Raw genomic sequence first — 14,746 nt, 5'->3', positions numbered from 1 at the left:
ATACTCTTTGATATCTGTATTAAGCGATCCGATCACACCCCAATATAATCCTAATTGGTTTAAGCTATATTCAAAACACATTTGATTTGATAAAAAGCCGTCCATCATGACAATGTAACGCCACTTCTAATTGTTGCTTATTGGTATGTTTCTCATGGGATATTGTGCTTTATCAAAACCAGCAAAAACTGGTCTAATGCTGACCTACCTATTGCCACCATGGAGACCTCATGTTATCTCATAATTCAGAACATACAACTCAAACTGTCTTTTATAAGATTGTTTCACTGAGAATGTTGGAATCAAATATATACATATATATATTATATTTGAGTCGATGTTTTAACTGTCCATTTATTAAAAACAAGGCAATATAGTTCAAGATATTTTTTTAGCTTGTATAATTTATGGGATATGATTCAACCTAATCTCGAGCTGCGTGAGAACCGCACAATACTTCATCCTTATCCCTTGTTGCTATGGATTCCGCCCTTGCCCTTGGAAAATGTGATGTTTTTATCAAACTTCTGTGTTTTGCAAACTCATGACTGAGTTTGGAAATTGTATGGTTCTTTCATTTTAAAACTGGGAATTGATATTTCTGTCTTAAACAGTCTTCTTACCTATATTAAGTGTATTTAAAATACCTGACTTCTACAGACATCCACCCAAGAAAGGTGCAGCATTGCAGGGAAGCTAAACATGAAGTGTCCAAGCCGTTAATGAGATTTAAATCTAGGCAAAGGACAGTATTGCAAGGATCAACCGGCGCAGGGTTCAAACATCGATATCGCCACCAGCGAGGGGCTGGAGCATTGCACCACATTCAGCATCCATTTCACGCGATTCTCCGCCCGATTGTTATTCTCACTTCCAGCATCACGAAGCAGCGAATCCTGCCCACATTTCCTTCTCTATAAATCACTTTAAATCTGTGCTCTCTTGTTTTCGATCCTTTTGTGAGTGGGAACAGTTTCTCCCTATCTACTCTGTCCAGCACCCTCATGATTTTGAACATCTCAATCAGTTCTTCTCACAGTCTCCTTCTGTCCAAGGGGAACTGTCCCAGCCTCTCCGATCTCTCCACATCACTGAAGTTTCTCATCGCTGGAACCATTCCTGCAACCCTCTTTTGCTCTCTCTCCAAAATGTTCACATCCTGCCTATAGTGTGGCGCCCAGAACTGTACACATATTCCAGCTGAGCTCTAACTAGTGTCTTGTATAAGTTTAGCATAACCTCCTTGCTCTTGTACTCTACATCCCTACATCCCTATTAATAAAGGGGCTGGTTTAGCTCACTCGGCTAAATCGTTGGCTTTTAAAGCAGGCCGGCAGCACGGTTCGATTCCCGTACCAGCCTCCCCGGACAGGCGCCGGAGTTTAGCTCACTCGGCTAAATCACTAGCTTTTAAAGCAGGCCAGCAGCGCGGTTCGATTCCCGTACCAGCCTCCCCGGACAGGCGCCGGAATGTGGCGACTAGGGGCTTTTCACAGTAACTTCATTGAAGCCTACTCGTGACAATAAGCGATTTTCATTTTCATTTCATTTAAAGCCAGAATACTATTTGCCACCTCCAATGATCTATGCACAGGTACTTCCAGGTGCCTCTGCTCCTGCGCCTATTTTCAAATTTTACACCTTATTTTATATTGTCTGTCCATGTTCTTCTGCATTGATCTTCATCTGCCAGTCAACAGCCCATACCACCAACTTGTCTCTGTCCTTTTGAAGTTCCATACTGTCCCTTTCAGAATATACAATATTTCCAAGTCTCATGTCATCTGCACATTTTGAAATTGTTCCCTGCACAACAAGATCTAGATAATTAATATATATCAGGAAAAGCAAGGGTTCAAATACTGGGAACTCCACTACAAACCTTTCTCCAGCCTCAAAAATATCCATTGACCATTACTCACTGCTTCCTGTTATTCAGCCAATGTTGTGTCCATATTGCTACTGTCCCTTTTATTGCATGAGTTATAATTTTTCTCAAAAGGTCTGTTGTGTGGCACTGCATGGAATGTCCTCTGATGTCCATGTACGCCACATCAACAGCATTACCCTCATTGAATCTCTCTGTTACATCCTCCAAAAACTCCAACAACTTAGTAAGGCAAATTTCTCCTTTAGAAATCCATGCTGGCTCTTTCTAATAAACCCACTTTTTTTCCATGTGACTAATTTGAATAATTGTTTCTCGAAGCCTGCGCACCACTGATGTTAAACTGACTGGTCTGGAATTGCTGGGACTATCCTTACAACCTTTTTTGAACAAGGGTGGAACATTTGCAATTCTCCAGTCCTCTGCCACCTGGTCTGATAGAAGTCTGGAAGATTATGGCCACCAATTACCATTCTTGTTTCCTTTAATATTTTTGGATGCATCCCATCTGATGGCTTGTCCACTTTCGCTGCCAATAGTCTGTTCAACATTTCCTCCTTATAAATTTTGAACCCTTCTAGGGACACAGTTTTCTCATCTGTCTCCAAGTCCTGGGCAGCATCTACCTCCTTTGTAAAGACGCGTTTAAAGTATTCATTTAGTACCTCAGCCATGCCCCACAGCCTCCTATATAAATTCCCTTTTCAGTCCCTAACTTTCCCGATTACTTTTACTTCCCTTTTACAATTTACGTGCCTATCGAAGACTTTGTGATTCCCCTTTATGTTGGCTGCCAGTCTTTTTTCATAACCCCTCTTTGCTTCTCTGATGAGCTGTTTCACCTCCCTCTGAACCTTCGGAATTCCTCTTGATTCTCTTGTTATGGGCCAGGCTTTGGAGAACCCCAAAGTGTATCATGGAGTTTACCTGACCCACAACTTTTAATAGATTGTGGTATGGGGAGCACACAGCCCACTCTACAAGTGTGGTACAGCAGAAATGGAAAAGTATTTTTTAAAAGCAAAACAAAGTTTATTCTATGAACTCATGTTAACCTTATTAAAACAACTAAAAGTGGTACATAGAGCCCACTTAACGAGAAACCGTATGAGTAGGTTCTTCCCGCAGGTGGAGGACAAATGTGAGCGGTGCCAAAGAGGCCTGGCCAACCACGCCCACATGTTCTGGTCTTGCCCCAGACTTGTGGAGTACTGGACAGCTTTCTTCGAGGCTATGTCCAAAGTGGTGGGGGTGAGGGTGGAGCCATGCCCGATAGTGGCGGTCTTCGGGGTTTCAGACCAGCCAGATCTATTCCTGGGGAGGAGGGCGGACGCCCTTGCCTTTGCCTCCCTGATTGCCCGCCGTAGAATCCTGTTTGGCTGGCGGTCAGCAGCACCACCCAGAGCTGCAGACTGGCTGTCCGACCTCTCGGAATCTCTCCAAATGGAGAAAATCAAATTCGCCATCCGAGGGTCGGACGACGGCTTCCACAGAACGTGGGAGCCATTCATGCAACTGTTCCGGGACCTGTTTGTGGCCAACGTACATGAGGAAGAATAGTCGGGTGGCCAAGAACCAGGGGAAAATGGACGGGAATCGGGGGAAGGTAGCCGGGGGGAGGGGGGGGGGGGGGGTGGCTACGGGCTCGGTATGGGGGTTTGATGGCAAGCCAAGGCCCAAAACCAAACTATAAATAAATGCCTATAAACATGTGCCTCGGCCATATTGGGGAATGTAAAATATGTATGCTGGCTAAAGGGGGCGGCCACAATTATTGTTATGAAGATGCTTACCTGTAAATATTCATGTTAAATTTTTGTGTTTCCCTTTTTTTTTCTCTCTCTCTAATAACTTGTAATTTGTCATATATAAAATATGAAAACTCAATAAAAAAACATTTATAAAAAAAAAAACCTTATTAAAACATACAGTGAACATCTTAGCAACCATCAATTCAAATACAACCCCCAAAGAATACAACACTAAGTAATGCATATGTTGTCCTTTTAACATCCAGAAGACTTACAAAAAACATAACCTTTAACAGAAGCACGTTCGGTTAAAGTCACTACTGAGAACATTTATAATTCTGAATTCACCAAATGATCAAGAGATAGTCTTTTGATGGTAGAGAGAACAGCAGTACACCTGGTAGGTCTGGCTTCAGTTCCAACACTGAAAATGAAACTAAAACACACCCTGCAGCCTGCTCAAAAACGAAAGTAAAAAGCTGAAAGACAGCCCAGCTCCACACACTCTCTGACATCACTGAAGTAGTAAACACCCATTTCTTAAAGGTACTCTCACTACAGATATTTATATACACACCAATTTGTAAACACCCATTTCTTAAAGGTACTCTCACATTACACTCAACTGGATTTTTTGCCTGGCATCTGTCATAAGCATTTTTTCCCCCTTATCTTAATTTCTATCTCCGTTTTTCACGCAGAGAGCTGTAGATTTGTTTATTCTACCTTTCCCTTATCGAGGGGATATACCTTGACTGTCCAGATCATTTCTCTTTTGAAAGTAGCTCATTGTTCAGCTCCCACCAACCTTTTGTTCCAGTCTAACTGGCCCAGCTGCGTTGTTGCCCCATTGACATTGGCACTCCACAATTAATAATTTTTTACTCTGGTTTAACCATTATCCTTTTCTGTCATCCTAAACCTTGCGATACAATGAGCATCGTCTCCTAAATGTTCCCACACTGACACTTAATATACTTGAAATAAACACAGAAAATGCTGGACAAACTCAGCAGGTATGGCAGCATCTGTGTAGAGAAACGTAACTTATATTTCAAGTCCAAATGATCCTTCCACAGAACTACCATTTCCTAAAATCCCTGCATTGCAGAAGGAGGCCATCCAGCCCATCGAGTATGCACCGGCACTACAAAAGAGCACCCTACCTGGGGCAACTCCCTTGCCCGATCCCCGTGACCCCCACATAGGGGCAATTGATCATGGCCAATCCACCTATTCTGTGCATGTTTGGACTGTGAGAGGAAACCGGAGCAGCTGGAGGAATCCCACGCAGACACGAGGAGACTCTGCACAGAAAATGACCCGATGTCGGAATCAAACCCAGGTCTCTGGTACTGTGGGGCAGCAATGCTAACCACTGTGCCACCGTGCCGTCCAGGAATGCCTTGGTCTACTTGGCCCAACTAATTTCCAAGAACCAGGTCTAACAGTGGCGCATCCTTTCTGGTTGGTCTGGACACATACTGCTGTAGAAGATTTTCCTGAACATCACCTTGGAATGTTTGCCCCTCCCAGTCCTTTACACTACCCCTGTCCCAGTCTACATTCCGGTATTTCAAATCCCCAACTATAACTATATAATGTTTGTATCTCTGTAATTTTCCTGCAGACTTTTTTATTCTTCATCCTTCTCACTAGTTGGTGGTCTATTGGCTACACCAAGCAATGTTACTGCACCCCTTTTGTTTCTTAACTCTAGCCAAATTGATTCTGTCCCTGGACCCTGTGGAACTTCCTCTTTCTCCAGCACTGCAATACTCTCCTTAACCAATACTGCCACCCCTCTCCCATTCCTTATTTAACACTCAGTCCTCTCCTCCTTTAAGTCAGTATCTCTGTTATCGCCACAACATAACATTTCCACAATGCAATCTGTGCCTGTAACTCCCCAATCATATTTACTATTCTCCATACATTCACATACATGATGCAGGTGAGCAACAGAGATGATTGGGAAAAAGATCAGACAGGAAAAGGCTTGGCAGATAGAAAATAATTACAAAGAGATAGGAAGGATGGAGAAGGGAGGCAAGGGTGAGGAAGGAAAAGAGAGATAGGAAAAGAAAGTTTGAGGGTGAGGAGGCGAGAGAGAGGGAAGATAGGAGTAGAGAATGAGGGTGGTGGAATGGGAAAGAGTGGAGGTATGGGGAAACAGGGGTCGGGATGTTTCAGAGTTGCAGAGTCAACAGCACCTTCCAAACCCACGACTTTGGCACCTCAAGTGACAAGGGAAGCAAATGTTTGCAAGGTCCCTCCAAGCTACTCACCACCATGACTTGGAAATATATTGGCCGTTCCTTCACTGTCACTGGGTCAAAATCATGGAACTCCCTCCCTAACAGCACGGTGGGTGCACCTACACCTCATGGACTGCAGCAGTTCAAGAAGGCCTTCAGAAGGGTAATTAAGGACAGATAATAGATGCTGATTGAGCGAGCAACGCCCATGAAGCAATCCCGAGAAACAATGAAAAAAGCAACAAACGGAATGAATTTCAGGGGTAAATTCAATTTGGAGAGTTTGACATTACTGATGCACAGCTGCAAGCAAGATGGTCAGAACTTGGAACCAAATGTACCAGGTTATAAGATCCATAGAAAAGTTGGGGAAAATGGTAGAGGGACGAGTCATCTTAGTCATTGAGGATGAAATTACTTCAATGGTAAGAGAGGATATTGCAAGAAGCATGCAGGCAGTGGTTTTTTATGGAGAGAACAAAAAATTGGAAAGGATTTAATATATTAATTTTAGTTCTGTATCAGCCTTGCTAGTAGCTGTGAAGTGGTAGATTGCATAAATGCAGAGATTATAGACAAGCATGTAACAAAGACAGAGTGATTTGAATGGGGGATTGTAATAATATAGATTGGGATAAAATGATTGTCAAGACTGTAGGGAAATTAAATTTAAAAATGAATAATTAGCCAGATTTAATTAGCAGTTTAATGGTGTCTGAAAACATATTCAACAGTGATTATAAAATGAAAATTCAATGTTGCTTTTGAAAGGGAGAATCACAAAACAGCTATTAAGATTCTAAATTGAGGTAAGAGTGATTTCAATGCGATGAGACAAAGACTGTCCACAGTAAACACAGCAAATGTACCCAAGCTGAGAATAGAAAGAGCTAAAGTAACAATTTAAAATTTGGATGTTTATGTCCTGTGTCGCTTCAATGTCTGTTCTGTTTCTTAACCATAGCCAGATATAAAAAATACCTCATGCTTGTTCAGGAAACCCCAGACTCCAGCCGTGATCTCCGCTGCAAAAATCACCAGCAGACATATGAAGAACTGGAGAAAGAAAGCCAACAGCATTAGTAGTGAACCATGATATTTAACCCCTGGGGCACTCTAATCTTTAACCCCAGATGCACAACAATCCTGAGACCAAACACAAACTGATCTTTGCCTGAAGCACACAGGGACTATTGCCATTTACCAGCACTTGGCCCATAGCCTTGAAGGTTGATGTGTTAACTGTGTTGGTCTAACATCGACTGCAACTGAATGTAGTAAAATGAGAAACAGGCTTCCGACACAGGAGATGGTCCAACACTGTTTTATTGAACCTGCTGATTGCTGTACATAATCTGCTGTGGGTTGACATTCTATTAACTGATAACTTTTAACTCTATTAACTTGACCAGACTAGCTCTCTGCCACGTGGTAATGATGTTCATTGGCCTGTGCACTGTGACTATTTCCTTAGCCGTGTCCTGTGAGAGAGATATAGAGCCTTAATGCCCTGTGGGCTTTATAGTGGTGGTGTCCTGTCTGGTGATTGGTTGTTCTGTGTCGTGTGTGTTCATTGGTTATCCTGTGTGTCAATCACTGCCTGTCTGCTTCTCATGATATACATGAGTGGATATTATGAAAAAGGTTATACTGTGTCAAGTGCTCATCCAAGTTAAAGGATGGGAGGCAACCCACTTCTGCCACCCTCCCAGGCAATGCATTCCAGACCATCACCACCTGCTGGGTAAAAGTTTCCCCTAAACCTCCTGCCCCTTTACACATCTCAGTGCAGACTTGATGGGCCGAAGGGCCTATTCTGAACCTTGTGATTCCGTGAAGTCATGGGACTACAACATATCCTGTTTATGTGGTATTGATTGACAGCGCTTGAAGGTATGCCCCTCAAAGGTATATTAGCATCATGTCACAACAACAGCGCCTGACACCAGAGACCCAACCTAACGCAATGAATTGGACACACATGGATTTGTGATCCTGGATTCATACTTACTCCTGAGCACTGACCCCAGAGAAAAATTAAACCCAGGCACACACCAACCACTTATCTCATATTCTTGATGTATGACACCAGGCAAACAATGACCTCTGACCTCAGGCAAACATTGACTCCTGATTTTGCCACACACAACCCCTAACACAAGTGCGCATCAAACGCTGATTCCAGAAACAGACAAACTCTGACCTCAGATGCAAACCTCACTGTGGTGAACGTATTATGGTAACCATTCACCACTGTACGACATTGTACCACGCTGTTGCCCATGTGGGCTCCACCTATGGACCATTGTACTGTACTACACCGATTGTATCATGTTGGTGTCCTTTGGGCTCCGCCCCCTTGAGGGGAGGTATATAGAGCAGCTGCCCTGTAGGCAGCTCTCAGTGCAGAGCAGTCGCAGGCAGGCACTGTTCTAGTTGGTTAAACCCACTGTTCACTTCAACTCTCTGTCTCGTGTGAATTGATGGTCGCATCACCCACCTAATCCCAATGATGGACCAGTCCCGACACGCACTAACTGAATTCTCGGAGCACAATGATCGCTCCAGAGGCAGAGTGTCCCATAACCCCAGATTCACAACCAACCCTGATCCCATATACATACTGATCCATGACCTCAGATTGACATTGACCCCTGACCCCAGACACAATACCAGTCCTCAACCTGATTTACACAGACCCCTGATTCTGGATGCACACTAAACCCTGATCCCCATGAACACATCAACCCCTTATCAAGGCACTTACAGACCTACCTGGATGGAATACAATGTTGACAAATGTGAGGTTATCCATTTTGGTAAGAATAACAGCAAACGGGATTATAATTTAAACGATAAAATATTAAAGCATGCCGCTGTGCAGAGAGACTTGGGTGTGCTAGTGCATGAGTCACAGAAGGTTGGTTTACAGGTGCAACAGGTGATTAAGAAGGCAAATGGAATTTTGTCCTTCATTGCTAGAGGGATGGAGTTTAAGACTAGGGAGGTTATGTTGCAATTGTATAAGGTGTTAGTGAGGCCACACCTGGAGTATTGTGTTCAGTTTTGGTCTCCTTACTTGAGAAAGGACGTACTGGCACTTGAGGGTGTGCAGAGGAGATTCACTAGGTTAATCCCAGATCTGAAGGGGTTGGATTATGAGGAGAGGTTGAGTAGACTGGGACTGTACTCATTGGAATTTAGAAGGATGAGGGGGGATCTTATAGAAACATTTAAAATTATGAAGGGAATAGATAGGATTGATGCGGGCAGGTTGTTTCCACTGGCGGGTGAAAGCAGAACTAGGGGACATAGCCTCAAAATAAGGGGAAGTAGATTTAGGACTGAGTTTAGGAGGAACTTCTTCACCCAAAGGGTTGTGAATCTATGGAATTCCTTGCCCAGTGAAGCAGTTGAGGTTCATTCATTAAATGTTTTTAAGGTAAAGATAGATAGTTTTTTGAAGAATAAAGGGATTAAGGGTTATGGTGTTCGGGCCGGAAAGTGGAGCTGAGTCCACAAAAGATCAGCCATGATCTAATTGAATGGCGGAGCAGGCTCGAGGGGCCAGATGGCCTACTCCTGCTCCTAGTCCTTATGTTCTTATGTTCTTATGTACCTCTGGTACAAACTCACCTGACCCCAGTGAAGCACCAACCCATGATCCCTAATCCCTGACACACTTTGAGACCTGACCCAAGACACATGCTGAACATTGACTCCGGAGTTTAGCAATACTTACTGCTCCAAGTAAACACTGCGATTCCTGCACTGCTCCACAACATCCGAGAAATCCCACCAACATCATCAGGGCCCCAGTGGCAATCAGTGTATACACTCCTAGAAAAACAGTAACACAGAATGAGACGGGGAAGAGACAGGATAACATACTGAGCCTGGGCTGGGCTGGGAAGCAGGGAAAGATGGAGAGAGGGAGAGAGGATAGGAGAGCAAGTGGAGGAGAGGGAGTGGGAGAGAATGGGATAGAGAGAGGAGGGAGAGAAGAAAATAAAAATGGAAGACGAAAGGAAGGAGACAGGAAGGGAAGGAGGGAGAGCTAGGATGAAGCTCTAAACTTCCTCCTTGGGGGTCAGGAAGAAATTCTACAGCTGCTTCTGGTCTCCATCCAGTTCCACATGCAAGGTGGAGATAGCGTGGCCAATGACAGGAAATGAATGACACAGCTGCAGGGATACCTGCATTCCACACACTCAACCTTCTTCCCCAAGCCCATGAGTTCAAATTTGAAGCCCATGAAATAAAAGGGACCATGGCAGCATGGGTATTGAGCTAGCTGGGTGACAGGAAGCACAGAGTGGTGGGAAAATGGGTATTGAGCTGGCTGAGTGACAGGAAGCTCAGTGTGGTGGGAAAATGGGTATTGAGCTGGCTGGGTGGCAGGAAGCACAGAGTGGTGGGAAAATGGGTATTGAGCTGGCTGGGTGGCAGGAAGCACAGAGTCGTGGGAAAATGGGTATTGAGCTGGCTGGGTGACAGGAAGCTCGGAGTGGTGGGGAAATGGGTATTGAGCTGCCTGGGTGACAGGAAGCACAGAGTGGTGGGAAAATGGGTATTGAGCTGGCTGGGTGGCAGGAAGCACAGAGTGGTGGGAAAATGGGTATTGAGCTGGCTGGGTGGCAGGAAGCACAGAGTGGTGGGAAAATGGGTATTGAGCTGGCTGGGTGACAGGAAGCTCAGTGTGGTGGGAAAATGGGTATTGAGCTGGCTGGGGAACAGGAAGCTCAGTGTGGTGGGAAAATGGGTATTGAGCTGGCTGGGTGACAGGAAGCTCGGAGTGGTGGGAAAATGTTTCTCGGGTGTGAAGAAGTTGAACATTAGGGTTCTCCAGGCCAGTACTCGGATTACTGCTTTTCTTCATCTATGTTTTTTTTTAAACAAATTTAGAATACCCAATTCTTTTTTTCGAATTTAGGGGCAATTCAGTGTGGCCAATACACATACTCTGCACATCTTTGTGTTGTTGAGACTAAACCCACGCAAACATGGGGAGACAGTGGCCCAGGGCCGGGATTGAACCTGGATCATTGGTGCCATGAGGCAGCAGCGCTAACCACTGTGCCATTGTGCCACTATCTATATTACTGACCTAGATATGGATCACATATTGCTCCAGTTCCAGCCACAACACTTTAGGAAGGAAAGGGTGGAGAGGGAGATTTCCCAGAATGGTTGCAGGGATGAGGGAATTTAGTTGCTAGATTAAGTTTGGATAAACTGGGGTTGATCTCCTTTGAGTGAATATTTTGCCCAGATGGACCGTTAGATAAAGTACACATAGGAATAGCTTTCCCATTAACTGGTGGTACAGGAATTAGGGGTCACAAATATAATTTTTGGGCATGAGTTACAGAGGGATATGAGGAAGAGATTTTTTACACAATGAGTGGTAATGGCTTGAATCTCATCACTATGAGAATGGTAGGAGTGGAGTTTGTAAGGCTCCTGCCTGTTGATTCCCTTATTTCCCCTTTCTTTATTTTTGTCGTTATCATTTTGATCCATGGATGCTAAATCTTTAAGTCAAGTAGCAGAGAGAATGGGGAATTCAGGAAGCTGCAAGACAGTATATGGTGCTGTTAGTGTTCGAACAGAGAACTCAGACTTCTTGGTACCTGAGAGATGGGATGGGACTCAGTTTGATTGGTTGCTGGTGGTCAATGAATTGGCCAAAAGGCCATATTCTGCCCACTAATAGGTGATGATTAGATCTCCCTGAGTGGGATGATTTCCAGAGACCTAACAAAAGCAGAATTGAGACTTGAACACACAGGGACAAGAACCGACTCTTTATATTTCTTGTCTCTCTCTCTCCCTTTCTCTCTCCAGAAAGACAGTGAGTTGATGTATTTCTGAACCTTCAGAGAAACTGAATGAATGATTCAAACGTGAAACCACTGCAGGCTGCAAACGGAGACCTGGATCTGAGAGCTTACTTTGAAGGAAGGTCTGTTTAAAGACAACCATCTCGAACAAAGACTCCATTTCCTTTTACTTATCATTTTCACCTCTCTCCTTCTCTATGTGTCTGTCTTGTGTGTGTGTAAGTGGGAATAGAGGGTGGGGGAGGGAGATCAATTTAAAGTGGGTATAATGAATTAGCAAATAGTTAACCAGTTGTACTTGCTGTATAGAAGAACATAAGAACTAGGAGCAGGAGTAGGCCATCTGGCCCCTCGAGCCTGCTCCGCCATGCAATGAGATCATGGCTGATCTTTTGTGGACTCAGCTCCACTTTCCGGCCCGAATACCATAACCCTTAATCCCTTTATTCTTCAAAAAACTATCTATCTTTACCTTAAAACATTTAATGAAGGAGCCTCAACTGCTTCACTGGGCAAGGAATTCCATAGATTCACAACCCTTTGGGTGAAGAATAGAACATAGAACATAGAACAGTACAGCACAGAACAGGCCCTTCGGCCCTCAATGTTGTGCCGAGCCATGATCACCCTACTCAAACCCACGTATCCACCCTATACCCGTAACCCAACAACCCCCCCCCCCCCTTAACCTTACTTTTATTAGGACACTACGGGCAATTTAGCATGGCCAATCCACCTAACCCGCACATCTTTGGACTGTGGGAGGAAACCGGAGCACCCGGAGGAAACCCACGCACACAGGGGGAGGACGTGCAGACTCCACACAGACAGTGACCCAGCCGGGAATCGAACCTGGGACCCTGGAGCTGTGAAGCATTTATGCTAACCACCATGCTACCCTGCTGCCCCCAGAAGTTCCTCCTAAACTCAGTCCTAAATCTACTTCCCCTTATTTTGAGGCTATGTCCCCTAGATCTGCTTTCACCCGCCAGTGGAAACAACCTGCCCGCATCCATCCTATCTATTCCCTTCATAATTTTAAATGTTTCTATAAGATCCCCCCTCATCCTTCTAAATTCCAATGAGTACAGTCCCAGTCCACTCAACCTCTCCTCATAATCCAACTCCTTCAGCTTTGGGATTAACCTAGTGAATCTCTTCTGCACACCCTCCAGTGCCAGTCTGTCCTTTCTCAAGTAAGGAGACCAAAATTGAACTCAATACTCCAGGTGTGGCCTCACTAACACCTTATACAATTGCAACATAACCTCCCTAGTCTTAAACTCCATCCCTCTAGCAATGAAGGACAACATTCCATTTGCCTTCTTAATCACCTGTTGCACCTGTAAACCAACTTTCTGTGACTCATGCACTAGCACACCCAGGTCTCTGCACAGCGGCATGCTTCAATATTTTATCGTTTAAATAATAATCCCGTTTGCTGTTATTCCTACCAAAATGGATAACCTCACATTTGTCAACATTGTATTCCATCTGCCAGACCCGAGCCCATTCACTTAATCTATCCAAATCCCTCTGCAGACTTCCAGTATCCTCTGCACTTTTCGCTTTACCACTCATCTTAGTGTCATCTGCAAACTTGGACGCATTGCCCTTGGTCCCCAACTCCAAATCATCTATGTAAATTGTGAACAATTGTGGGCCCAACACGGATCCCTGAGGGACACCACTAGCTACTGATTGCCAACCAGAGAAACACCCATTAATCCCCACTCTTTGCTTTCTATTAATTAACCAATCCTCTATCCATGCTACTACTTTACCCTTAATGCCATGCATCTTTATCTTATGCAGCAACCTTTTGTGTGGCACCTTGTCAAAGGCTTTCTGGAAATCCAGATATACCACATCCATCGGCTCCCCGTTATCCACTGCACTGGTAATGTCCTCAAAAAATTCCACTAAATTAGTTAGGCACGACTTGCCCTTTATGAATCCATGCTGCGTCTGCCCAATGGGACAATTTCTATCCAGATGCCTCGCTATTTCTTCCTTGATGATAGATTCCAGCATCTTCCCTACTACCGAAGTTAAGCTCACTGGCCTATAATTTCCTGCTCTCTGCCTACCTCCTTTTTTAAACAGTGGTGTCACGTTTGCTAATTTCCAATCCACCGGGACCACTCCAGAGTCTAGTGAAGTTTGGTAAATCATCATTAGTGCATCTGCAATTTCCCAAGCCATCTCTTTTAGCACTCTGGGATGATTCCATCAGGGCCAGGAGACTTGTCTACCTTTAGCCCCATTAGCTTGCCCATCACTACCTCCTTAGTGACAACAATCCTCTCAAGGTCCTCACCTGTCATAGCCTCATTTCTATCAGTCACTGGCATGTTATTTGTGTCTTCCACTGGGAAGACCGACCCAAAAAACCTGTTCAGTTCCTCAGCCATTTCCTCATCTCCCATTATTAAAACTCCCTTCTCATCCTCTAAAGGACCAATATTTACCTTAGTCACTCTTTTTTGTTTTATATATCATTATTACTGTTGGGTGGGGCTACTGGGTTACTGGGTTATGGGGATAGGGTGGAGTTGTTGACCTTGGGTAGGGTGCTCTTTCCAAGAGCCGGTGCAGATTCGATGGGATGAATGGCCTCCTTCTGCACTGTAAATTCTATGATAACTATGATTATAAATAAACAGTAATTGTGTTTACAAACCTGGTGACTGTAATTATTGGCCAGCCAAGCAGCAAAGACTTTGGGTATTTTTCTGCGAATTATTGGTTAATTCACTTGCGTTGTGACTCCAGGTCAAGTGGGGCTGGAATTGAGCGAGCATTAGCCCAGGGGGTCGTAACAAGATGATAAATGAGTTCAAAAACAAATTGGATGTGGATTTGAGGCAGGGCTAGAATGTTAGAGCAGAGGGAATGATGCTGACTGGATTGCTCGACAGTTAGCAGGGAATTGCAATTTCAAAACCTGCAGATGAGAAAATTTAGACCCATTGTGAACTGTCAGGATGCTAGTGTTAAACTTCA

The 14,746-nt window shown here is 44.3% G+C and overlaps 1 protein-coding gene across 1 annotated transcript in view; it reads right to left on the bottom strand.

Annotated features, from left to right (window-relative positions):
* Positions 1–14,746, bottom strand: part of LOC119978968 (CD9 antigen-like) — a 212,780-nt gene that overhangs the window by 58,998 nt on the left and 139,036 nt on the right. Inside the window, exons 3-4 of the mRNA XM_038820918.1 lie at positions 9,640–9,737; positions 6,879–6,953 (exon numbers count right to left, since the gene is read on the bottom strand). Of these exons, the coding sequence (XP_038676846.1) occupies positions 6,879–6,953; positions 9,640–9,737 (173 nt within the window). The remainder of the gene's footprint in view (positions 1–6,878; positions 6,954–9,639; positions 9,738–14,746) is intronic.

Source organism: Scyliorhinus canicula, chromosome 15 (assembly GCF_902713615.1).
Source record: "Scyliorhinus canicula chromosome 15, sScyCan1.1, whole genome shotgun sequence".
Classification (NCBI taxonomy): Eukaryota; Metazoa; Chordata; class Chondrichthyes; order Carcharhiniformes; family Scyliorhinidae; genus Scyliorhinus; species Scyliorhinus canicula.
This window is presented reverse-complemented; position numbering and strand designations above follow the sequence as displayed.